This window comes from Anabas testudineus, chromosome 21, assembly GCF_900324465.2.
Source record: "Anabas testudineus chromosome 21, fAnaTes1.2, whole genome shotgun sequence".
NCBI lineage: Eukaryota > Metazoa > Chordata > Actinopteri > Anabantiformes > Anabantidae > Anabas > Anabas testudineus.
The window spans coordinates 23577201-23604679 of record NC_046629.1 but is presented as its reverse complement, the minus strand read 5'-3'; the positions used below and the strand labels follow the sequence as shown (position 1 = coordinate 23604679).

Genomic DNA, 27479 nt, shown 5'->3' with positions numbered 1-27479 from the left:
TAATTCAATAATGTTTTTAAACTTTGAGCCACCAAAAACAAATGCATATACAGAAATAGACACATAATGCCATTTGCTGGGGAAAATAAAGGAGAAAAAGTTTAGCAGGGTGCACATAATCAGAGAGAAGTTACACAGCAGGGGTGTCTTTAAAGAAAGCTTTAAGAAAGTTTCTCCAATTAAGCCATTTCACATTAACTAGAAGGATAGGATAGAACAAACCCACTAACGGAGAACACAAAGTTTAGCTTAAACAGTATGCTGAAGATAGTTCAGATTAAAATATTCAACACAGAACTGTAGATCAAAGACACTTTGACAGGAGGCAAAATAAATGATAAGGTCTGAAAAACAGCACCTAATTAAGGTGTCACACAAAACTCAAAGATGAAAGTAACAACCCTATTAATGTCCTCTGATGCAAATTTACAAGGCAACTTTACATACATTTACTCTTTTTCTTTCTTTGTTCCTTCTTTACTTACAGCTGGAGACTGGTTAAGACTGTAAATTACTTTGAGGTTCATTAACAAGCTCTGCAGTCAAACCTTTTTTTTTTTTTTTACTTTTTTTTGGTTCTACTTCACTTATGGAAGGCAATTAACTCCTCTCTCCTCCAGTGGTCCATACAGGTACTTGAAGTACAGTATGTTCCACCACCAAGAGGAAAGAAGTTGCAAATTAAACCCTGTGGGCACAAATTGTTTCTTTTAAAAGCTGCTAAATGTTGAAAACTATCAAAGGAAAACCCCAAGATCTACTCTTAAACAGACTGTAAAGGGAAAAACCAAAGAGAGAAGGGTGATGGCAGGGTTGGTGACATGTGGAGGCCATGAGACCACCCAACAGTCCCAGGTGTCCTAAGAATCTTCAGAGCTCTGTTAACTTATGATTAAAAACACTCACCAGAAAAATAGTTTTGTCACAAACTGGAGTGAGATTCACATGACAGCCAAATCAAGACAAATAACTATAGCTTAAATCCATCAAGATGAAAAAGATCCCAAAAATGTCCTTCTTTAACAAACCTTTAACAAATACCATTCTTATCCTGTCACACTCCAAACAGCTGCAGAGAGCCAAACTGTCCTGTATACACAAGCTGCCTCGCTGCATCAACTGAACTAAAATGACAGGTACTGATGCAGGACGGACACAGATGACAATAAGGTCACTGGAACCGCATCTGACACTATCATTAATTTGTTGACCTCACTAGTTAGTTGTTATTGCCCGTCTACTGGACAGGTTTGACTTCAGTGCCATCAAAAAAACATACATACAGTACTGTGTAAAATAATGACATTTTTATTATTATTTACTCAGAATTGGGTCATTACAGTCCCCCTTCCAAGTAGGAACAGAGCAGAATATACAAGGAAGGCAATAATAAGCATGCAGCTGCAATTAGAGACATGTTTCAATATGTCATAGAAAAACAACTGCTCAAATCTGACTGAATAATTTAAAGAATTCACTGTGAACATTTAAATAGATTTGTCGTTAGTGAAAAGCGTTGTTTAGTTCAGTGAGGACCTCGTGTAACAACATTGATGTCTCTTCATTATGTCCTCTGCTTAGACCGCACAAGGCCACAGTGATCACTGTTCATGGGTAGGAAGCTGATGAGGCTAGATCAGATTGTAGTAAATGGTGTCTGTGTGTTTCTGACATGACTGACTATTAACTGAGGAGTATAAAGCCACTTCAGATACCCAACAAAGTGAGACAGTATGCAGTTTTTCCTCTCCACTGTTGCCTAGTGCTTGCTCAAGTGGGATTGTGGGGTTTTCTATATAATTCTGTATACAGTTATATTTTAAACCTTACACAGTAAAGTGCCTTGAGATGACTTTTGCTGTGATTTAGCGCTATATAAATCAAATTGAATTGGAAATTAAGAGAAAGAGAGCTCTAATTGATGATTAATAAAAGGGACTTTAAGAACTTTGGAGCTTCATCAGCCACAAACCCTCCAAGGTCTCACTTTGTCAATCATGTGTGGGACAGGTAGTGTGGGACAGGTAGTCAATATCACATTACAATGTACTGCAAGAAGCTCTCACAGCATGTCTGATATATGCTGGCACCAAAAATGTATTATCTGTTCAAACACCAATAAGTGTTAAACTGCATACTTCAGCTGTTTTATGGCCACCTGGCCTCTAAATAAAGCCACCTGACATAAATCTCTCACACCACTCACGCTGTTTCCATCGCTGCAGTTTAGAAAACAAAATGAGGTCAAATGCATGTTTGTGATTCTAAATATTATAGGACCAGTTTCTGAATATTGGGAACATTTTGGATGTATCCTCTGCAGTAACACAGAAAGTATGCACTCACTGGTCACTTTATTAGATTATACAGGTAACGACCTGGAGCACTCTCCTCAGCCCTTCGTCCTGTGTAGTGTCATCGCAGTAAACACAGTCTCAGCACTAGGGTTTTCTAGGGTTAACATCCTGTTTTGTTATATTATTTAAAATATTCAAACATGAAAAACAATACTTCTGTCAGTTTCAATTATTTCACATTTCAGATAATTGTGGTTTCGTAGAAGAGTATAAACAAATTTGTCTATATCTGTACACACACACACACACACACACACAAAACAACACTCACAAACTAGTAATAGCACAGTCATCTCTACAGACAAACACACAACTGTACTGAACAAACTAAATTGCCCATGAGGATGCTTCCTTTCAGCCACTTTAACCAGCAAATGTATTCCGAGGGCAGCTACAGGAGTTCCACTTCAAAAGCCTCAACACACACAAAACACACACATCTGCATACATAAGTACGACTGTGTGCTGGCACACAAGCCCACAACTCCACCCACTCACTGGCGAAGTTGATTACAGCAGGCTGTGACTCAGTGGGAGTGGGTCATGGGTAGATGACTTTGTGTTTTCAGTTGTTGTGACTCTAGAGAGCCACAACTGCAGAGGGGGAAGAAAAGCCACCAAAAGCTTCCACCAAATGTTTCTTTATAATACATTTACATAAAGACAAAAACCCCTGAAGGAATCATATTATGATTGTCGTGTTATATACTTGTGAAGTTGGGTGCCCATGCTGTAGACTGAGGTGAATGTGTGCTTGGATAGGTAGTTAATTGCCCAGGTTTCAGTAAGTTCAATTTGCTTGGTTCTCGAGAGTTATTTCTGTCTAACGTCAGCCATTGTGGACGTCTCCAACCACACAGGGCTGTGTGCCATCCTGCCCACCCTCATCCTCCCAGGTTAGCTGCCACCGGTCTGTTCAAGGCCAGCACTAGTTTGAGTGTTTGTGCAGTTGACATGTCTCTCAGAAAGGGCTTTATCAGTTGTGCAGGGAAAAAAACTGCTTAGCTTTTTCCCAAAGACAAACAATATAGCAGCTGACCTGCTGATTCCGACTTTGCCAGAATTCGATTCCCTGTGTTTTTTTTCCCTATTTGTAGATCTAGTTTTGCAACAGTACTTCTCACATCATGAGCCTGAAACATTGCTAAGCCCGAAACATGAAAAGATTGTAACCCAAGCAAACACTAAATTTTTCATCTAATCATCTAATGCGTAAATCACTACTGCAAAAAATAGTGTTTTATGTTCAAGTTTTTTGGAAGATCTCTAACTGTGTAGTACCAGACACACAAAATAACTCAGGAAAAAATCAGGAAGGGTCAATGTAAGTTTTTAGTGTCTTGGTCTCCTCAGGTGAAGGTGCACATATAAAGTATATCTTACACAAAACACATGCTCTCTACCTATGTTTTCCACCCATTTTGTGGACTGACAGTGACCATGAGAAATTAATTGAGAGTACTGCAGTAGCAAAGTCTGTTTCTGTTTCTTGGGGCTTCAGTGACTGCTTTGATAAGTTTTGGGTCATGAAGACTTTATTCTGGGTTTCTGACCTCTGAGGATTTTGTTTATTTTTATGAAAGGCTTCCAATTGACACTCCCCTCCTACACATCTGACTCATCTACAACAATCATACCTTCTGCCATTTCTTATGCACTCACTTTCTGTTTCCCCCGCCCTCTTACAAAAACACAAACATAGACAAACTCTTTTATTTCTAATGGGGTCACAGGGCAGCCATTATCACATGCTGTGCTGTACACCTCAATGTATCATGGGAAGGGGGGGTATGTGCAAAGCGCTGAAGGTCAAATATTGTACTTTAAAATGCTCTCAGCTGGCCTCAACTCAGAGTCAACTAACTACTATTCCCCTGGTCATCGCACTCCTGTGCATGAGTTACACTAGTTTAGGTGGTATTTCAGGAGAGCAAATACTGTAAGCAAAACAATGAGAACGTCAGTTTAACACTTTTTGACACTGTCTGATTTACTGATAAGGAGCAGAATGGAAGAGAGCTGATACACAGCGAGACAGAAACAAATAGAAGAGGGCAAACTGAGAGATAGAGAGAATAAGTAAAAAACAATTATTCAGGGTACCTCCTCTCTTTTAAAACATTCCGAATTTTTATTTAGCTAGGAGGATGGCTGACATTCACCTACTCCCACACTAACTTAAAATCTAGCTGAATGAAGACTCTGGGCCTTATCAGCAAATGTAGATATACTGTAATTAAAGTATTGTTCAGAAAACAAGACAAACTAAAATGCAGGCTTGTCCATGTGTATTACACACACAAGTAATAATTCACTCACATTCACCAAGGAGAGAGTCGTGAGGGTTGTGGTATTTCAGAGACCTGGTTTATGGTACTGTTTTGACTTACAAATTGTGGAGCCTGCTGTCTACTCTAGATGCACTGAATAAAATAATTGAGCTTCAACAAGTAGCTTTTTTCAAAAACACCATATGGAGAGACTCTATGCATTTTGCACTTGAATATGATGTCATAGCCATTCTTTGCTCAGAAAGGCTGCTATGTGCTCTTTAACTCCACATGATTAAAGCACTCTCAACTGATTGTACTGATTGAACACAAGTAGAGCGCACAGTGCTGACTGAGAGCAGCAGCTTAAAATGTAGCTTCTGTAACTGCAAGTCTTGTCCACATATATTTTCTATTAATCAAATATAGGATATGAATATGATTCTGTAGATTATACACACACAAGACACTATAGATCTTGGTATAGAGAGGTTTAACAAGTGAATTATCTGCATGCCAATGACTAAAGTCGCAGTGAATGTGTGTCTGAAGATAAAACAGAATTAAGGATCAAGTTAGAATCCCCTGGAATATGCCTAACCTTGTCCCTCAGATGATGTTCTGCTGCATCGATGTTCAACGGGTCATCAAAGTTCAACAGGTCCTGCAGCAGGTAAAGAAAGAGAAGAAATGAAAAAAAAAAGGTTGAGGAGAAAAGGTAAAAACAGCTAAGCTGAGGAGCAGTGCCAAAAATTTGTCAACAGCAGTGATTGATCACGACTAGCAGTTCAGGATTGTTTAGTCATATTATTAAAGAATTTTTCAGGGATCACTACTTTGATCAATGCTGCAGCTGCTGTTGTTGTTTCAGCACTATTTGCTGACTGCAGTGTCACCCTGGGATCTGTAACCGCAACAAACAAATGGCATAATTAGAGACGCCTTGCTCAACAAGTGAGGCAAGAAGCGAGTTTTATTGAAGAGATAAAAGGGATGATGGCCTGAGAGGCTGTTTCCTGATTAAGAAGTTAAGATTTAGGGCATGACCACCCATTAATGGAGATTACCACCATTATCTCTGTAGACACAGTGTTGACCTCTGGGTAAATGTGGAAACTCTTAAAATGTAATCCGTAATAGATTTATGCAAGCTTGCATTTAGCATAATTCTGATTACCTTCAGCTGCTTGCTTTGGGATACAAAACGTTTTAAACCCATACTTTGTTGTCTAATTTAGAAATGTAACATATCCTCCATTTGATATTTAAAAGCAAGCTTGCATTTATCTTCAAAATATTACCTATTTACATCTTCTATTAATTTAAATACAGTTCTGAGCAATGATATATAAAAACATTTTTCCCCATACATTACAATGAGTCTGATTAGTTTCTAATTTCTAACGAGTAGACTGTCCAACATTAGGCACATTTCCAAAAACACAATGTGTAATCAAATATTCCTGTGTTTTTTCCTCTATTACCTAAAAGTCTACTACATAATGAGAAAAATAATTTCCCTATTAAAGAAATTCTCTTTCTGGCTCTGAATTATGTTATGGCTATAAAGACAGATAAACACTAGAATGGTTCATCTAATCTGGGTTTGAACTAATGTCATTGTGTGTAACTGCAATAAAATATACAGTATGTGTATGTTTATTTTCTCATGAGGTAAACTAATGCTACACGTGTGCAGTGTATTGTAGGAAAAAGCCATTTTCTTTCCTATTAACCTTATTATTAAATTTATTATTTCATCTAAAACTCTTATTAGAATTTCTAGAGGTCAGAGTGATGTGACATGTAAATGTTTGGTATTTCTATTTAACTAGTGATTATTATAAGTGATTTTATGGACATCAAAAGATTTAGTTGATCGACTGACTAATCATATTAAAATCTTTGCTATTATTTTGACTATAATACATACATACACTGCATGTTGTGTATTGGGTGTATGTCCAGACAAATTGAATTGTGTTTTAGGATTGTTTTGTGTGTGTGTGTTTATTAACATAACCATGGCAATTAAACCAAGACAAAGAATTTACCGTAAACAAGGAGTTCAATCCCCAGACAACGTCCTAAAAAATAAGAGAAAAAAAAACATTAATAACAAAAACTCACATTGTAATATTTGCATCTGTTGACGATGAAAACATTTTTTTTTAAACTGTAGAAATACAGCTAGTGAAATGTACTGATCTTGAAGATAGGCTTAGAAGCCCCTAGATGAAGCTAATTTAGCAAAAAAAAAAAAACATGAGAACAATGCTATGAGCATTTACCTTGTAAGGGGAATAACCAGACAACTTTGTCTGAGGCCTTAATAAGAGGGGATACACATGGCTATTTAATACTGTCATCAACTTCAGGTTGATGATACCGTAACAACATAACAGAGCTGTGTGACACTGACAAAAAGCATTCAGTCGCTGCACATCTTTGTTTTTTATTAACATGCAGTTAATATATGTTAAATTCATGTAATCCTAAAAAGTAACTAAGTATTCAAAAGCTGTGCACATCTCTCCTATAACCTTCACAAGAACTGCTGCATCTCTTCAATATTTCCCATAACACACAGAGGCAATATAAAGAAAGATGCAAGCTTAAATGGACTGACTGTATCAAATCCACGAGTTTCCTCTCAGTAGGGGCTAAGGGAGATTAATGGACTTTAAAATATACAGGGTGATTCTATAGAGGTCCTTATACATGGCAAAACAACAAGAAGCATAATCACAATTACCTTTTATCATCGTATACTCACATTATTGTCTACTTTCTACTTACAAAAATAGTCAAGTGAAATCCAATTAGAAAGAGCAGTGACAAAACATATTTGCAATACTAAACTGTTTCACTGAGCTCCATGGTCCACTGACTGACAATTTCAAGTTACTGCTTTCAAGGCACCCATTAATTTATCTTTCATTCATTTCATACATATTTTTCTTTCTTTTGCTTAATGAGATTAAGCTTTGAGGCTTGATTATTTAGAAAAGCATACTACTAGCAAAAGGTCTGTTTTGCATACTTTGCGATAAAAAACAAATCTTGCCAAGAATTCCAGGGTGAGACACAAGAATTAATTAGTGCTTCTTCCCTGTGCCCTCTCCGTCCTCCACACACTGACACACAGCAAGAGATTTTTTTTAAACTGAACTTGGCTTATTTTGAAGAGAGAGTCAAATATAGTGTACACCCACTGCAGCCAGAGATCTGTCTTCCATGTCAAAGGTAGAGTTTGTGAGTGTCAGTGACAAAGATGGTGCAACAAATAATCATTACGGTGACATTCAAAACAAAGACAACACAGGATGTGACTGCACTGAATATTACTGGCAATAACAGAAGAAGATGGGAACTTCTTTTACAACTGGCTCTGGCCTATTTTTACATAAAGAAAAAAATGTGATAGAAGATTGGTAATGATGTATTTATTCCCTAGGGAAAGTAAAAAGAATTCAATATACAGTAGACTAACCAGCTCATTAACATACTGCCACTTGGTAAAGGTGCGTACAACGTGACCGCTAAATTCTCAGTTTGATTCTGGCTGTCGACCTTTGTTCCATGTCATCCCAGGTGTTCAGCAGTGATTCTGACATGAATTTATTTTTGTGCTCAATACTTTACAAATGTAAATTGTACGGAAAGTCATTAATATAAAGGTAATTTATGTGAGACAGTTTGTGTGTGGGTGGAAGTAGGAAAGTGTGGTGACCAGTGAAGAGGGACAACATCACCCACTCACCACAATCCTTTCTGACTCACAGCTTTTGGCGCTCACTTTTATTCCACATATTTTTGTGCACTCACAGTGACACTCACTGACACAAACCCAAGCCCAACCACTCTCGCACTTATGACCATATCCACGCCTACATTTCGGTAAACAATGACAGACTGAATTTTAACTTGACCCTGACACACAACTAAACATCCACCAACTTTCAGACACAGGCCAGGGATAAAAATAAATGATCACTGAGGAACAAAAACCTAAACCAACATGTGTATGGGCATATCTTTACATGTTCTTCAGAACTAATTATTCTGTCTCAATATATTAACTTAAGAAAAGCATGAATTATTTAACCATACTGTATAGTCTGTGTTATTAAAATGTCCCTCAGCTACAGTATATATAGCCTATGCAAAGCCACCATTTCACAGGGTGGTAAGGTGAAAGCTACTTTCCAATATGACAAGGCACCTTAAAAGACAGCATCCATCAGAAAATAATAATTATATGACTTATAGGGGTGAAGACAACAACAAAGCAGCTAAATTTGAAGGATACTTTCATCAGGACAATGAAAAGGCCACAAAAACTATTGAACTTTGAACCTTTTCGCACACCTTTACAGTGAAACATACAGAGAGGTGTTCTTATGCTGAACTCTATACTCACTGGTTATTAATGATGTAATGAACAAAAACACAAACACATGCAAAGATATGCACTTACATGCAAAGCATCTTTCCATGCAGTGCCTTCTAAGAAAAATCAAGGGAAATGAGCATTCAAAACATCAAGAATGCAAACCGAGAGCAGTGTCCATTATTTAAAAAAATGATTACTTGTGTGTGTTTCAGAGAAGGGTACTGCTTGAAAAATATCCTTTCTGATCATTAGTCAAACATTTCAAGTTTAATTTAATTGCTGTTTAATTCACATAACGAGAGCATATTTGAATTTCTTTATGAATTTCTACTGTATTTATATAGTGAGAGGCTCCACTGGTGGATCAGAGTGACAGCAAATAGCAGCACGGACAGCATTATATGTAGTCAAAAGAAGTTTCTGAATACTGTGAAAACTGTGTACATTTTTTCACAACAGGAAACTGTAGAGTGTGATGTCTGTTTCTAGAATACAGTATAGTCACCTATTATCTTGAAGACAAATCACACAGTTATATGTGTGCACGTGATTCTAAACACCACCTCTTTACCCGTTTCAAATCTCACTACGAAAACAGATTATAATCACAGCATGGTTAAAGACACTAAACAGCTCCCAGCAAAACACTGTCTACATGGCTGTCACAACCCACCATAACATCTGCTGCATGCGATCCAGAAATGAAATAAAGAAAAAAGCTATTCCCTTCTTTGCTACACAGTGAAATCATTTTCTTATGCAAATCATTTTCTAGTCGTGAACATTTTAGATTCCTGAAAGTCTACTTAACAATTAACAGGTTTTACACTACTACTTTTGGGTCATTTTAAAAAGTCAAGCCAAGCCATTGTTGTCATCAGTATCTTGTTGACTAAATGTCTAAATGCCTTGTTAGAACATTGATATTGGTTCAACAGGAACTGAGACATTTTCACTATTATTCATGGATGGAATGGAACTTGTTTGTCAGATCCATGCATAATGCAGTACTGTACTTGTTAGCATAGTTAAGGTAAAAGTAAATTGCACTGCATATGTAAAATGACACACCACAACCTGCATTTCATATACTGGGGTAGCACAGGGGACAGGGTTCACCATCCAGCAAGATAATGATCTGAGGCTCACAGGCAAGACAATATTCAAGTGTATTTAAAACATGTCTTTGATTGCAATTGAAAGACTGAGCCAAAACCTTAGTTAAAACTCCAGAGAGACAGGTCATAAACACTCTTATCTATTCTGACTGAACTTGAGAGAATACAGCAGAGAAAACGTGAATAAACTTCCTAAAACCAGGTCTGCGAAGCTTGTAGAAACTAAAAGAGGGTCCAACAAAGTACTGAGTTATGTGGTTCCATTGCCACTGTACTATTTAAATGTTATAAAGCAAGACATCTGATCCTGTGTGTTCACACTGCACTGCTTCCAACATCCAGACAACATAAACAAAACCACTGTTTCTTCATTGTTGAGCCACTGCTGCCATTCCTCCCTGTGATAAGCAAAGTTTTTTGGCGTTGTATACTCTAAGCTGGTTAATTATACCAACAACAAAAAAATGAGCACAATATGTGATAAAGACATTGATTCTGGTAGTCTGTCCAGTTTGGCATCTGGTTCTGGATTTCTTCAACTCTGTAGCCAAACAAATTCCTTACAGAAATCTTCTTTCATGCTCTCTCTTTAGATAACCTCTCCCTGACACTAAAATGTAATATTTACAAGACAAATGGAGGGATGTGGTGGAAGCCCTAGAACCCCTGGGATCAGCACTATGTCCATGGTTTAGGACTGATAGTTAATTACTGTAGTTTTGTTCGAGTGTGGTCAGAAATGAAAGTATTTGAGCTTGCATTTCAAACGAATCACACCACAAATAGTTTCAGTGTCTTCATTCCAGCAGTGCAGAGTACACTACAAAAACTACTACTGCTCTGAACTCAGGACATCAGCTTGGTGTTTCACAGTCCATTGAAATTAAGTTGTGTCTTTTATCACTCAAAGCTGCTTAAATTTATTTTGCTACTAAACTGAGTGAAATAAAAAACTACCTTTTTATTTACAAAGAAATACTTGTAACCAGTTTTAGAACTGGATTCAGATTCAATTAAATTGCAGTGTACTAGTCACTAGTCACGGTGCATCAAGAGCTCATGTTAGAGGAAAGCTGGATCTCTTCTGTGAAAATTACGGTTTAAGCTCTGAATAACAGAATAATTCCCCCAACCACCCAGCACACCTGGAACAACATCCCCTTACAGACACTGCATCAATATTAAACTCAAACAAATATGCTACCATAGCATTAAGGGTACACAATTATGGAAGCAGGGTGTGACACTTTGTCACTTTTTCAACTACTGACACTGCCCTACGTCCTTGTAGATAATTAAATTGTTTTCTGGGTATATCATGTGAATGACTTGCAGGGTCTAATAAAATGTGTTCAGTCCCGTGGAGACACTAAACTCGTCATGTTGACTCTGACATTTAAACATTTGTCTAGTTTGTGGATTATGTTCTTGAAATATGGTAAAGGTATAGTGGTAGCTTGGGGATCCCTTGTGGATAAGACTAATCCTGACAACAACTTCAAGAGCAAGAAACATAAGAAGTAATCAGAAAGGATTTACTGGAAGGCCTCTAAGACTTTACAGCTAAAAGGGACATTCAGTGCTTCTAAAAAAATACCTGTCGATCGACTTCTAAAGGCAACTGCATTCATTTGCATATTTCCATTATTGCATAGTGTAGAAAGGAATGTTGATCTAGTCTCGAGTCCCTGAAGAGAAGCACCAATACGCATCTGACTGGATCCGAATACTTAAGTCAGAACTTAATATGGAAGGCAGTTCTCCACCATACAACCACATTTAGGTTCACTCTGTAGTTGCTATCAAACTTCGTTTCAGTCAAATCTTGAATAGAGGTAGCAGAAGGTGTCCTTGCTTTAAACTGAAGGTAACTGTTGTTAAACACCTTGTAAAAAGTGCTCAACTGAGTGAAGGGTGGAGTACAACAAGTCAAACGTATACAGTGGCAAAAAAATGTATGTTGATGCTTTGTAATTATTTGGTTGTCTGCATTCATTTGTAATAGAGTGTGATCTAAGCTACAAGTACAAACACAATGTTCTTAGCTAACAACAGCCAATGACCATTCTGAGCTGTGTCACTGAAGTCCTTAACTAGGTGCCCACTTCTACGGAGTGGAGCCACAGTAAAAAACTGTGTCTATTTAGACAATTGGTCTATTTAGACAACTGTGGACTGATAAATAGCCTGAGATATTTAGTGAGAGGCCTTTGTAACATTCCCAGATTCATGCAAATCAACAACTGATAACTTACGAAATCTTCTTGGTTTTATATCAATACTTCTAGTAGATCAGAAACTCAGTTTTTTTTTCTTTTGTAAAAGTGGCTTTATCCCAAACCACCAATGTTAACAGGTGATAGCTCCTGACTCTAGTTAGTTACCTTTAATGTTCTGGTGGGGGCCCAGCCTGTGCCATCAATGGAGTGCTCCCGCAATAAGCTGCAGAACAAAAAAAACAAGAAGTATATGACCACAGTCATTTGCAATATATCCACATTTGTTGACCTTGTTGAACTATGCCAAAGGTAAGAAGTATTACCTCAAACAGATCTCTCCATTCTCTGTGATGTTAGGATGCCATATTCTGGTCAGACATCTGACTTTAGGAGGCTGGAGTGTAAAAGAAAGAAAAACAGAAAGGAGAGAGAGGGGAAGACAAAAGCTCAGTGGTTTTCCTGACACAAAATAGCCTTATTCAACACCTGACCTTTCAGTTTTTTAGTTCAGTAATGAATATTTAAACTGAGCACATCCAGTTTTCAGAATTAAATTTATCATTGAGTAAGTTCAGAATCTTTTTCAGATATACCATTGGACTGGACTGTTTATAATATTTAGTGAACTAAAAAGTCAAAGGCAAATTCTGGTTTGTATTTCTTTTATTTATCTAATCTTATTATTATGTCATTTTTTTCCATTATTACTTCTGTCAGTTTCAAGTTATTTCACAGGTTAACTGATGCGTTCTAATTTGTCAACAAATGTGTCGACATCTGTAAATAGACAAATGGCTGACATGAGATAAGCTGGTTAAAATGTATTGTGAAGTATTTTCTCTTGTTTGCATTTGTAAGATTCCATTCGCCTACTGTGAGTAGTCAAAAAGACGAGTGTTTAGACAGATGGCTTTTGTGTCTTCTGTCTTCATATGTGTCTGCCTCTCCTCATTATAAATGACTAAAATCTGTCAAGTTAACATAGTATGCACTGTGTGAACTACTAAACTGGAATAATATCTGATGGAAACTATTAACATATCTGATAATGGTAACAGATGCCTGCATACTGCAGCATTTGTTTGTATTTTTGTGAATCTATGCATATTGCCACAGGAATAGTTTAAACAAGAAAAGAAAGGTAGTTGTCATTTTTCTTGTCTATCAAAGTGTAGCATTGTTATTATGATTTACTACCAATACAAATACTGCTGAGGGCCACAGACCTTTTCATAAATAAAAAATGGGTCAGACTTTGTTTTAATTGCTAGATAACTTTGCCAAACTCAGACACCAATCAGACACCAGGTACCTGCCTCTAGTCTAAGGTGTATATCAGATGTAGCATTTTGTGCTAACCAGCTGATTTTCCATTTTTAAGGATCCATGCGCTAAGTGTGCTGAGAGCATCTCTCCATGCAAAGTTGGATCAAAATGCAAATTAGTCAAAAGGAATTTAAAGGACTTTACTCTGTGCGTGTGTCCTGGAGATGACTGCTGTTGGAGGAAGAGGCAGGTTAGTCAGCTAAGACCCTGGATATCGTTGCAGTGGTTTGTTTTTTTTTATACACCAACTAACTTTGAGTGTGTGATGGGGAGGAAATGGAGGATGGTTTTGTAGAGGGAGAGAGAAAATAAAGAGCACTGACAGGAAAAAAAAAGAGTGAAAGCAGATTAAGATAAGAACAGAACTGTTGAATGAATAAGTTTAGTATTCTGTTCAATGCTGAGGTAGTCTTCTTGCTATGATTGACACTATGATGGATAGCTTTGCAGTGAATAATATAGAAGGGCACTTTTGAGAATAAAATTATATTACATCTTTAAAATGAATGCAATGCAATGCTTTCTGATATAACTCAGACAACAGCTAACATTTTGAGATATCAATCGTATAGATTATCCAGTGAAAGTAATCTGCTTTGATTATATGTATTTCAGCCAGAAATATTAAGTGTGCAACGTGGTGTGCCATTTCCTGCCAGTAGCCTTTCAGAGGCATTTACAACACCTTCTTAATGAGGTTTTCACAGCTACAACGCTTTAAACCCTTGATTTAAATTCAGACACCAATCAAGCTGAAAACAGGAGCTTTTCTGCATTTACATTTGAATGAAATATTTACATTTCTATTCATCTGCCAGGTGTGTTATTTTATTGAAAGAGCCCTACAAATGAAGAACAATCCAAACCACATTAGAACAAGTAGAAGCCTGCGAGAACATGTGCCTGAACAATCAGACTAAATATGGCTTTGAATTTCATCACCTGTGTGCACGTTCGTGACTGAAGCACTGTGGATCTAGAACATTTTGTGTAACCTGAACTACGTGTGTGACTGCAAATTAGGGTAAACTGCTTTCGTCAGTTGTGATGTGCAAGTTAACAGGCAGGCAAATGTGTTTAGTAAGAACTACTTTGTATAATTTGGTCTTTATATTTACTAACACACGTAACAAGGCCTGTCTCTCCTGAGGCTCTCTAAGATACACATCTGAAACATTTCCTTCCACAACATCCATCAATTCTCTACTTGAAGCCCACTAGGTCTAACTTGACTGAATGTTCATCATTTATCTTTCTGTGGCAGGCGTCACAAAACTGACGTAAAAGCTGAAATATGTAATGAAAACTGCCAACAACAAAGATAAAGATACAAAGAATACATGCCTGTCCATTGATTCACTGCCAGTCCAAAAAAAAAAAAATCCACCTGGATTAAACTAAACAAAAAAGTCATTTAACTCTAACCGATGCAGTGAGTAGCTTCTCATTTCTTAAAGAACCATGTTAGAAGAAACATCCTGTGGTTGTGGAAAAGATGTTAATCTGTTTCAGAAGGGTCAAATTATCGGCATTGAAACAAGCAAAGAAAACATCTAAGGAGATTAATGAACCTACTAAAACTGGGTTAAGAACTGTCCAGTGGAAGAAGATCATGTGGTCTGATGAGTCCAGATTTACCCTGTTCCAGAGTGATGGATACATCAGAGTAAAAAGAGAGGCGGGCTAAGTGATGCACCCATCATGCCTAGTGCCTGCAGTACAAGACTGTGGGGGCAGTGCTATTTGTTGCAGGTTCAGCAACGTTATGTTCCCAAAGAATGACCAGGTTATTCCATCAATATTTTTTTCTTCCGTGATGGCACAGGCATATTCCAAGGTGATGCCAGGATTCATCTGGTTCAAATTGTGGTTGTGGTTCAGGGAGCATGACACATCCTTTTCACACATGGATTGGCCACCACAGAGTCCAGACCTTAACCCCATTGAAAAACTTTGGGATGTGCTAGAGAAGACTTTGTGCAGCCGTTCAACTCTCCCATCATCAATACAACATCTTGGCAAAAAATGTATGAAATAAAATTAATTCTGGACGGGAATAAATGTTGTGACATTAAAGAAGCTTATCGAAACAATGCCACGACAAATGTGTGCTGTAATCAAAGCTAAAGGCGGTTCAACTAAATATTAGAATGTGTGACTTTGGTTTTTGGACAGGCAGTGTATTTCACATGCAACAACAGAAGAAGACATAGTCACACCTATGCACACAGTGGCATGGTGAGATAAAGCCTGCCGGGTAAGTATCAATAGGAGAGCAAACAAAAGACAGAGGAAAAAAACATTGCAACCAACAAAATAAAAATCTACTGCCAGATTCAAACCTAGTAACTGGATAATCTATATGAGTTTTAATAGAAGGGAATTTTATATTAGTGACACAGGCTGAATTAGAAACACACAAATACATGGGCAGCTACACTAGTTAGTCCATATAAGATAAATGGACCACTCACCACCATGTTATAGGCTTCTGGGACGTCGATTTCAAACTGAAACCTTCCACTCTGGTAGTAACCCTCATCTGTAAGAAAACAGAGAAAGAAGATTTTCATGTTGAGATAAAATGACGTGTTTTGAAAAGACCTAAATTTTAAAATTTATCATCATATGTTCACTCATCAAAATATATTCTTAAGTACTGGTTTAAACATTAAGACTTCTGAAGTTTCAGAATTACCTCATACTCATACTGCATGATTGTGTTTTATTGTTTTCTCCCAATTTAAAGGTAATTTTCAATTGAATTTTATCTCAACACACATCCACAAATACCACAGTATAGAGAAATGCATCCGTCATAAGAGTGTAAAGTATCAGTCTTTCGACAATGAAACGATAAAAAGCTAAAGTAATGGTTGTAATACATAGAGAAACTAAGGTAAGCTTCATGCCAAAAATGGCACATCTTATTGAAATAAATGTAGGAGAGCACTGATTGAAGAGAACAATTAAGTCAGGGCAGATAGACATTTTTAGCCAAGATCAATCAATCTCTTTCAAATGACGAAATAAGATGACCAACTGGACCAACCAAACCTCAATGTAAAGGGTTAAAAGAGGAATAAAGGCATCTCTAAAGTGGTGATCTAAAGTGAGCTGTGTGTGTGAAGCAGACAAAAAACTGAACAAATAAGCTTACTCATATGCCCGAAACACAAATTAAATATTCAACCAGTTGTATTTGGCAATTTGTGTATCTACATTATCTACCTTTGTCTTATTATCTAGCTTTCCAACCTGCCACACCAGGCTCTTACTCTCTCTTTCTCTCTCCATTACCCCAAGATATAGCCTTTAAAGCCAATTAAAGGATTGCTCAGAATATAAGATTTTTTTAGAAAGGAGTCTTTAATTAGTTGGATGGCATTTACATTTCAGCTGTAATCCCATATATTCTAATGAAAAAAGAAAAAAAAGGCTCCAGTGGAAATCAGTGAAGCAGAAACAGGAGGAGAGAGTCAAAGTTGGACAGAAAAAATTACTGCCTAAGAAGTTGGTTAGAGCTCAAACAGGTGTACTGATACCCTCGACAACCTTTGACTGAACTTGAGAAAGGGAGAGAGAGGGACAGAGAAAAAAGAAACTTGGGAGTTGGCCATGTAAGAATATTACATATCCATGTGCTGATGGCTGAGCTGCCAGTATTCAGATCTGCACATTTTGTCTCAAAATATCTCAAATGTACTAGAATTCAACATGTAAAGACTTCTGTTCTAATAAGGTATTCAGCAATTACAGACAAGGGTTTCTCAGGTAACTGCCTGGTGTTTGCACAACTTAGTTTTTGTCCTATAGTGTCAGTGGAGGGGTTTAACATCCTCAGATCTTTTAAATTAATTCTAATTTATTACTATTGCCATAAGTGGACTGCAATTGCATCAAGATACCTTTCAAGGATAACTAACAAAATGGATGACATTGAACACACCTTGCAGTGGCACAGCAAATGGTCTGTACACTTGAATTGAATGAGATTTCAGTTTTGATATATAATAAAATGTAAAAACTTATTTATATATTTTATATTTTTTATATAAAAGCTTAGTACATTATTTATACATTTTAAATAAAGTATAAGAAGTGGAAATCTTACATACATCCATTTGCAAAACTGATTTATTTAAATAGCACTCCGACATTGTATCAGGACACTTAAAAAATTACCTTTTCTATGAAAACACTGAAAACTGGCTGGAAGAACTGCAGATCTCTCTTGCTTTCTCTCTCTTTGCGTACTCAAATACTGTGCAATTTGAGATAAGGCCTTCATAAAAGGACTATCTAAGCCTCACCCGATTCTATTCAGCATAACAAAGACAGAGGCAAAATTTAATTGGACCACACAAATAGTGTCCCCTGTATTATAAATGAGAAAAGACAGAGGGAGAGAAACAGTGTGTCAGATAGAGAGATACGGGTTGAGCAAGTGTCAAGTGGAAAAGAGGACAAAAGAAAAACAGAGGGGATGAGAGAGAATAATAACAGGAGAAAAAGCAACAGACTAAAGCAGGGAGAGAAAATCCAGAGAGCATTTATTAACAGCTGCACTTAGAGATCCTTAATAATTGATGTTGTTCTCTCTACACTAGAACAATCACTCTGCAACAAAACACTGTTTTTGAAAACATATACAGACACATCATAACTCCAAATGATTTTGGTAAATAAATTAATCTGTTAGGAAGTCACAACGTTCAAATGGCAGAAAGTTGTTTAGCTGCTGACTGGCAAGTAACAGACTTGCCCACAAATGTTAGACATGAGATTCCTATTTATCCCTAGGTGTTGAGCTAAACAGTTGCTAAGCAATGTTGCAACGTCTAAATTTGTTAATGAGAAATCATTTAAATAGACGGGAGTAGGACAAAACACCAGTTCAAACTTTAATTTATCGGGCGAAATATCTGCAATTATGTGCTGATGCATATTTTTATTATATGTACTGCTGTGCTTTAACACCACCAACAAAACAAAGACCAACCTTTGCAAACTGCCTCAAAACATCCTAATACAGGGGAGAGACAGACCAAGCTGACATCAAACTACTTATAGCAGCAAAGGCCAGCTGCTGCATTGCCTCACGTCGCCTCATCTTCACACTCTCTGGGCCTAAAAGTGGCACTTTAACACACTGCAGCAAATGAGCATGTATGTACGTAAGTTTGGTGCCTGTGTGAGAAAAATACTGTAACTGTCCACACCAGCAGGTCGCGGCTAACTAACTCAACACAGAGGATTTTAGTTTCAGAACAGAAAGAGAACGCAGCACTAGACATTTTTTAATATAGTTGTAAATCATGTGGATTGACAGACTTTCATGCCAAGCTGGGGATGTGCTTCATCTGTGAGGCACATAACACTATTTATGTAAAAAATGATTGGAAATTTTTCCATTTCCCTCTTTTTCCCCATTTTGCTTCACACCATACAATCACTACAGTTCTATCACAATATGTATACCATGATGGTGATGCTCCATTAGAAAGGCTGCAGTGCATGTTATCTGAAATCTGAAGTCATTGAATGAATTGCTGTTCTGCCATACAGCTCTACTGTGTCTGCACTGCGCATGTAGCTACACACACGCACACACACACACACACACACACACGCACGCGCGCACACACACATGTTCATGCAAAGTTGAACTTCTGGTGACCGTGTAGCCTCTGTAGTCCCTTCTTTATGGTCCTCTAACAAAAACATTCAGCTGTTTACCCCAAACACCTCTCGCTATTGCTGTTAGCTTAATCCTTTGTTCACCATGTTTATCTGTGTAATAATTTGTGTCCAAGCACCAGTAAGCACTAACATTGGCACAACAACGGAATAACTGAAACCCAAATGAGTCCGGGTTTTCAACCACACAGAGTGCTATGTAGGCCAAGAATGTATTTGGCCAGCCAAAATTTATAGTCTGTTGAATAGGTCCCAGAAACGTACATTTACAAACAGACCAAAAACAACGCAACAACCCCAAGCTTTAAATGGAAACTATCTGAAACTAAATTACAAAATATCCCCAGTTTTGGAGCTCACCAGAAGCTCATCTCAAAGTTGCTGCAGCATGACAGGAACAAAAATAACACTGGTGTAAAAATGCCTGTGTCTGGACATGACTCTGGACATGAATCTGGGGAATAGCTGTTCATAGAGCACTGAACTTGACTGTAGAGTCCATTTATACAGAGTTTGTGCTGTTAGAAGAGACTGGTATTATTTTAACAATAGGGGGTCACTGCGGGGAAAAAGAGGAATTTCTCATTTTTGCTAGAATGTACTTCCATGTCCCCTCACTGTGGTGAATCTGAAAAAGAAATCTTACAATAAAAAAGTGCACATTTGAAAAACAATAACAATGTTATTTCGATTATCTTTCATTACTGACAGTGTGTTCACCCCAGAGTGTTGCTGCTGTCCTCATTCCCCGGAGACAGGGTTGTGGGGCCAAAGGGTCTCAGCGCGGGGTGGTTACATGGGAAAAGGAACTAAATGAGGTGTTCCAACTGATTTCATTTGGCTTAGGAACAGTGTTTTTGCTGTTGTTGTTTTTTAACGAAAACATACATTTAAACAATAAAGTAAGATCTTCCTTTCTAAACTGACCGTGTGTGTTCTTAAGTTGGTTCGTTTGGTTAAATGAACATTGCAATCCAAGTCTCCAACACAGCGAAATGTCCTTAAGCAGACATAACACCCCATCTTCATCTCTCTCAATGAGAGATGTATGTTGTTATATAAACTCTTGCTCAGTAAAATGTTAAAGGATAAGCATCAAAGTTTCAGAACAACCAATTAAAGCTTAATGTATTAACCTAATTCCTGTCTTTCATTCTGATTTTCATGCATAACACAAGTCACCGTGTTTAGTAAGCTGACTTTTACATTTAAAAAAACCAACAGCAGTCAATCAAGCTGTTAAATTATGACACTGTATAATGTTCAACAGGAGTAAACAGTGCAACTCTGTACCATTCCTCTGTAACAAACAAGAAGAGAAAGCAAAAAGACAAAAATGGAAAAGTGTGCTTATGTATGTGTGTGCTTATGTAAGCACAAACACTAACAAGTCAAGATGACTTATGCTGGTTTTGTATAAAACACTTGGCAACATATATCCTGAGGCGAGTTCTCTTTACATTTTTCATTTTGCTGCCTGGCCACAATTACCTTGGCCGCAGTGCAAATTAAAGCTTCAATGTGGACAGTATCTACCTAATACACTGCGATTCTCCGAGGAAATTTGACAGCACAGTATGACAACAATAGAGAAACGAGACAACTACTAATTAGCGTCTTCCATTTTAAACAGACACAAACAGCGTAACGTGGTATCTTTTCTTGCTTTCACTACTCACTACTGAAAGGATGCCAAGACATGTCATTATCCAATACTGTAAAAAGAGACAGGTCCAAAGAACAGACACCCAGCATAAAATGTGATGTCAGAAATTCCCTTCACATGGGGTTCAACAGCCTATATGCTGTATATATCTGTGTATTTTAAGTCTGACACTATATTTTCATAGTGCACTGTTGGACTGTTGGATTCTAGAGTAGTACAGACTTTGAGTTCAAACACCAGGTGTAAGCCAGAAAATGTGTGAACTGACGGACAGACATCACCTGTCCCGTTTCAAAAGCAGGATACACTGAGCAAGCAGGAAAGAAGGAGGAAACAAAACAAGAGAGCAGAAAAGAAATGGCAAAGGACAAACGAGCGTGTAGTGAAAATGGGGGATGGAGTGGGCACATTAGGAGAGACAAAGGTTTTGAATAATTGAGGAGGGCTCTTTCTCTCTCTCTCTCTGAGAACTCAATCTCCTCTTAAAGAACATGACACCAAACCTATTCTGTAATTGCTGATCTTTGCTTTTCTCCTCAGATTTTGCTTACAAAGGCCTTTGTGAAAACCGTGCTGGTGTTACAGTGCCTATCGGGATGGCAGGGAGAAGGATGAATCACAGGCACAGGCACACGCACGTACACTGACACACACTTCAACACGAGGCAGAGACAAGCTTCAACATTTTAAATGAACTCATCAATTGCAAAAACCATAGAAAGGTGTCATATCATCTGAGCTGGAGAGATCTGAATATGCGACTGCCCACTGACTGTCCCACTGACTGTCTCTCAACAAATTTACCAGACAGTAAATAACACAACTGTGGCAAGACTGTTGCCAAATGACATTCCACATTGAAAAAAAAAAAGCATCAATTTTGATGTAAAAATGTGATTAATATGTCATTGGCAAATTCCAGTGTTTGGATCTGGTGTCCTTTTAATACTAAAACCCAGTCTCTCCCTCTGCCTCCTTCTATTACTCGCACGCATAGAACAAACACTGAGCAATGTTTTAACTTTGTCTCTCCTGAGTTTTCCTTGATGTATATCTTCAAACAAGAGATGAAGATAGATTTTACAAATAAAGGAAATGAGAAGGTGACGCTGGCCTTGAGCAAGTAGTATGTGTGTGAGAGAGTGTGTGACAGAGAGCAGGAAGTGTGAATGAGAGAGCCTTCAGAGACCTGGGTAATTCCAAGCCAGTGTGTTTGGTTTGTACAATATTGGACAGGTAGCCGACTTAGCTAGGAACACTGCTGAGCAAGCAGATTGGACCTGCGGTATAATGACAGTGCAGCAGAAATGGCAAAATACATAGAGGCGGCTGGAGTGCCATTTAAAGGGAATGCTTCATAGGACACACACAGGAAGAGACTGTTAACGCTTTCAGCCTCCCACTCCATCCCACACACACACACACACACACACACACACACGACCCTCCTCCCCCACAACCCACACACACAAAAACCCTACACACTGTCAAGAACTAAGATGGCACAAAATAAGAATACTTACTGCAAGAAATTCATTTTGCTGAGCACTCCATTCAGGGAATTGTGCCACACTGAGCAGTAAAGTCCTATTCCGATTTTCATTTCTTCTTCTACATTTGTAAGTTACAATAAGATGTATAATGAGCCAAAAGTTAACATTTCTAACCCTTTAGAATTTCCTCTATTTGTGCATTAATATGTTCTAAAACATACCAACAAACCAAATATGCAAATAAGTAAAACTGGAACCTAAGTATCTAGTCTTATATATATATATATATATATATATATATATATATATATATATATATATATATATATTACTTATAATGTATATATTTTATGGATTAATAATTAATTTAAAGAGTCACCTGACTCAAACAATAGGAGGACAATCAGATTTAAGTAATATCCTAGTAGGCCATAAAGTGATGTGTATGGAATTTATGGTCGCTCTTACTGCAGCTAATATCAGTGTTCATTAGTCCACCATCAGAACAAAACTGAACAACAAAGGTGAGCATTGTATAGTTGAAGGAAGGAGTTGAGGAAACCACAACTCTCTAAACAGAACATAGCAGCCCATCTATGGCTCACTCAGGGCCATGTGGATAAACCAGAAAGCTACTGGAATTTCATTCTGTGGATGGTTGACACCAAAGCAGAACCTTTTGAGTTGAAAGAGAGGTTATGAACACAAACAATTACCCTAGACAGAAGTCTTTGTCTTCTCTCCGTCTAGTTTTAGGACTTGGGTCAAAATCTGATCATTTATAGGTCATATTTATATAGAAATGGAGAAAGTTCTAAGGGGTACCAGCAACACTGTATGTGCAGAGTCTGATACTAGGAGGAAATCTTCTTAAAGCTCACCTTTAAATACGTGCATGAATTCTGATGATGATTTCTAACATTAATATTTCAGATGCTAAGCCCAGTCTAACAAGAACCTTCTGAAGTGTGATACACAGGATTATAACAACATTCACATAGTCAAAAGATCCATGATTTCATAATACCAGAAAATAGTTGATATCCTTTTAAAAAATATTTCATGAGCAAAAAACACAGAACAATAAGAGACACAAAGAGAGTCTCTTGAAGAGAACAGTGTTTTATCTTAATGCACAACTGAAGCAAGAACTTGTTTTCTTACCAGGCGACACGGCCAGCTGAAAATGATGCAGCTTGTCCTCATCTGGGAAACTGGCTTTGCATGTACCTGAAGGAGGACAAATGGGAGAGGAGGGGGGGGGGAATTATTAGTTAATAAAACCAAAGGTTAAAGCCAGTAAGGTCTTTATGAAAATCATCTATTACTTATTATTACTTTTGTGTCCAAAATTGACACTAGAATCAATATAGTATTTTCATTAAATGTCTCCCCAGTCTCAGCATGTGTTGATACATGTTCAGGCCTAAGGGAGTCCCTGTGGCACCACATTCCCCCCTGGTGTTCAAGGGCATTTACTGCACTCAAAAGATCACCAGCAAAAGCTTTCACATGCAAGTTTTTAATGCAACATAAACATCAAATCAACTGCCTTTTAGTCAGCATGAGCAGACACTCTACTGTGGGTTGCATGTAAAATACAGCACTCTACAAATAATTGATGATCATTTTATCACATCTGAAAGTTAATTAGTCCTTTTGAAGAAAACAAAGAGAAACATTGAGCAAAATGTTACATTATGAGAGGACATTTGTTAAGCATCACACACCACAGCAACTGTCAGACATATCAAAGAACATATACAACAGGGTTATTAAGTGGAAGCTGGTAACTGAAATACAGTGTTTATGTGTGCAGTAATGTTTGGGGTAGACAAATTCCCACTTGACACTTCATTTGTCAGTCCAGCTGTGTTTGAATAAGGGAGCAATGTGTGTAATATTGACTGACTTCTGTTATTTCGTTGTGGAAGAGCCAGACTTGAACACTGCATTTGCTTATGGGTATAATTTGCCTTTGTTTGCTTCTTATTTCCCTATTCAGTCAGCACATTTACTATGTTAATCTCCCTTAACAACATCATCAAACAAGTAGAACGGGGTCAAGTTAAAATCTGACATCTCTAGTGCTAATATTGGACCTGGACTGAGATATTAACATTTTTAGAACATTTCATTTGTTTCACTTATTCCAAAATAAAATAAATAAATTGACATGTCTTGCCCAAATGATACCTGATGAAATATTTAAACATTAAAAGTGGGGTGTAAAGAATCACTGCTGCACAAACAATATCAGCATGCTGTACATTTTCTGATTGGAGGAGACTTAACAACAAACAGTGGCTTGCAGTATAATACCCAGAGGAGCTAAAATACGCTCAACCTAAAGTAGAAAAGCTCAATATCATTTTTTAGAGGTTGTGTTCTTAATGCTGTTTTAGCAACATCACTGCACATTTAGAATATGGTCAGATCCCTGCTCTGTTTTTCCCTAATCTCTTGTCCTTGTCAGTAAAAATCCATCGTTAGATACATCAAGTCCACATTAATTGCATATAGGGAGGTTTTCCTAAACTACAGTATTGAACCCTAATAAAAATGAAAAAAGTCTCTACATAGGGCTTCTTCACACACTTGTCCATATCAGAAGTTAGCCACAGCCCCTGTCTGAAATTTATTCTGAAGAATCAAACATATACCTGTGTAAGGATTTCCCCGATGTCGATGCATGCAATAGCCTGTCATACATCCCCCCAATAACAAACTAACAACATTTTCTACATGACTGTGGTCTTGTTGAAAACATCGGGAAGATTGACACTGCTGCTGAACTGTCATCTTGTAGAGCTGTGTTATTTGTGGTAGATTTTCTGGTAGATTCTTCCTAACAAACAGTAGTAGTAGTCAGCTTTCTTACTTTCTTGCCAGCCATGCGTGCTACATACACTTTTCACGTCTCTCATGCATTCGTGGTCCACAGCTGTGAGGGCAAACTCATTGGACCACAAAGAAAAACAAGCATGCTGAGTTTGACCAAAGCAGTAATAATGATCTGTGCATTCCTGCATAACAATAACCAGATAACTGACTAACGAATGTCTGATGTAATGTAGTGTAAATTCTCAAATAAAAGCTAGAACTGACAATAGTTGGGGGTACATTTCTTTATGACAAATACACCCCAGGGACAGATGGATAACAAGCATCCCATCAAGGCCCACAATGTGTATCGATATTGAAGAGTGTGGCTTATTTCCAGATAATACAGCAACACGCCTGTGATCAAGCTGGCTTAGAAATTGCCAGGACTGACACATTCACGGTGAAAAAATATGTATTCTTGCTGCACAGCTTAAAGGAGCTGCCATAGCATTTAAGGAATTGCTACAAATGACCTACACTAAAGTAAGTTGTGGAAATTCAAGAACTAGGAGGATGCTGTAAATATTTATGGTATGTTAAGTCAATAATGCAGCTGTTGCACTTTTGGATGTATTGATTGGAAAAGATGGGCAGTTTAACAAATGCTAACATAAGCATGGGGAGGGAGGGAAAGCAATAGAATCCATAGAAAGAGTCTGACTTAACTAACTCCATTAGTGGACAGTATAAAGAAGTTAGGTGTACTTACTAGGTAGACTGGCTTCAAGTTCTGCAACTTCTGTTGAAAGAAAATAAGAACAATGAGCAAGAGAACAGCAGAGACAATGACAAAGACACAGAGGCACATATATATTTCTACAGTATTTTTTAAATGAGGCAGGATCTTTCCTGGTTGTGGTTGCCTTTCTTTCTGTCTGTGTTGAGAACAACTGTAATGAGATTTTCTGGGATTCATAAAGATTTTTTTAATCTTGAATCTTAAATAGCTTTTTCTGGATGTTCAAATCTGAATTTTGACTTGACTTGAGCTTTCTAAAACAGGGAAACTGATCATCTGAACATATCAAGTAGCTCAGCCAAGACGAGTGATCCAATACATTTAGGCACAATGGTTAGATACCAGCTCCCATCACATGTTTTTGGTGCTCTTCTTACTTAGCTTCAGCAGATCTATAAAATTCTGATCATCCTCATGGACACACTTCAGGGGGTCAATCGGAATTCAGTTTTACATTTGGGAACAGTAGAGCAGTGATAATGATCGTTCCTTCCCATGCTGGGCTTGTACTTAACGAGCTCAGGTAGGATAAGGCCCACACAACACAAGTGGATAAGCCTTGCTTGCCTCTGCTCTGGAAGCTATCCAGGTGAACAGGGACTGAGCTTATTCAGTCATGTCTTGTTCTGGTCTACGATTAGCCCCAATGATCTGTCCATTTTACTGGGTAGAGATCGAGCGCGTTTTTCTCAGCGCTTCACTCCAGCTCTGCACCTCCACCTCGTCAGCTTCTGATAGATTTTAGGTCTCTAGGGAAGTAGCTGATAGCAGGTTAACTGTTAGAGATGCTGTTTGCCGCCCAGAACAGTCCCAGAAGTCCTCACATCAATAAACGAAGGGTTTAGGAAGATCCCTCTACATCCGCATCTCCCCATCAGCTCACGCAAAACACACAGCATGAGGTGGCAGAAGACAGACGGTAAAAACAGATCTCAACAAAACCTACAACATCAAGGCTTCAAAGAGAGGAGCTCCTGTGGCTGGCTGCCACCCAACTGATGCCTTAATCTAAAAGCACCTGTTGGGTGGCAGATATATATCTGTTCCTTTGGTTAGCTAATAAGATAATAAAAAGATTTTCTGAATTTAAGAAGGCTAATCCAAAAATGACACTAAAAAATGATTTTTTGAAAGACAAAGACAATAGACCAAATAAAGTCAAGAAAATGTATTTTTAAATTCTAAAATTTCAGAGCTATAACGTGCTTACACTTTAACACAAATTACTCAGTAGAAATTCAATTTTAAAAAGCAATGATTTGCTTTTGTGTGTGACAAACACCTTCGTCCAAAAGAAGTTAAAAGATAC

At 37.7% G+C, this 27479-nt stretch overlaps 1 protein-coding gene across 2 annotated transcripts in view; it reads right to left on the bottom strand.

Moving 5' to 3' along the window:
• The window catches only part of ube2f (ubiquitin-conjugating enzyme E2F (putative)), a 35827-nt gene that overhangs the window by 2882 nt on the left and 5466 nt on the right, over positions 1 to 27479 (bottom strand). For both annotated transcript variants that reach the window (XM_026376895.1, XM_026376896.1), the window contains exons 3-9: positions 26141 to 26170; positions 23710 to 23775; positions 16161 to 16228; positions 12684 to 12754; positions 12526 to 12583; positions 6682 to 6714; positions 5229 to 5291 (exon numbers count right to left, since the gene is read on the bottom strand). In XM_026376895.1, the coding sequence (XP_026232680.1) occupies positions 5229 to 5291; positions 6682 to 6714; positions 12526 to 12583; positions 12684 to 12754; positions 16161 to 16228; positions 23710 to 23775; positions 26141 to 26170 (389 nt within the window). The remainder of the gene's footprint in view (positions 1 to 5228; positions 5292 to 6681; positions 6715 to 12525; positions 12584 to 12683; positions 12755 to 16160; positions 16229 to 23709; positions 23776 to 26140; positions 26171 to 27479) is intronic.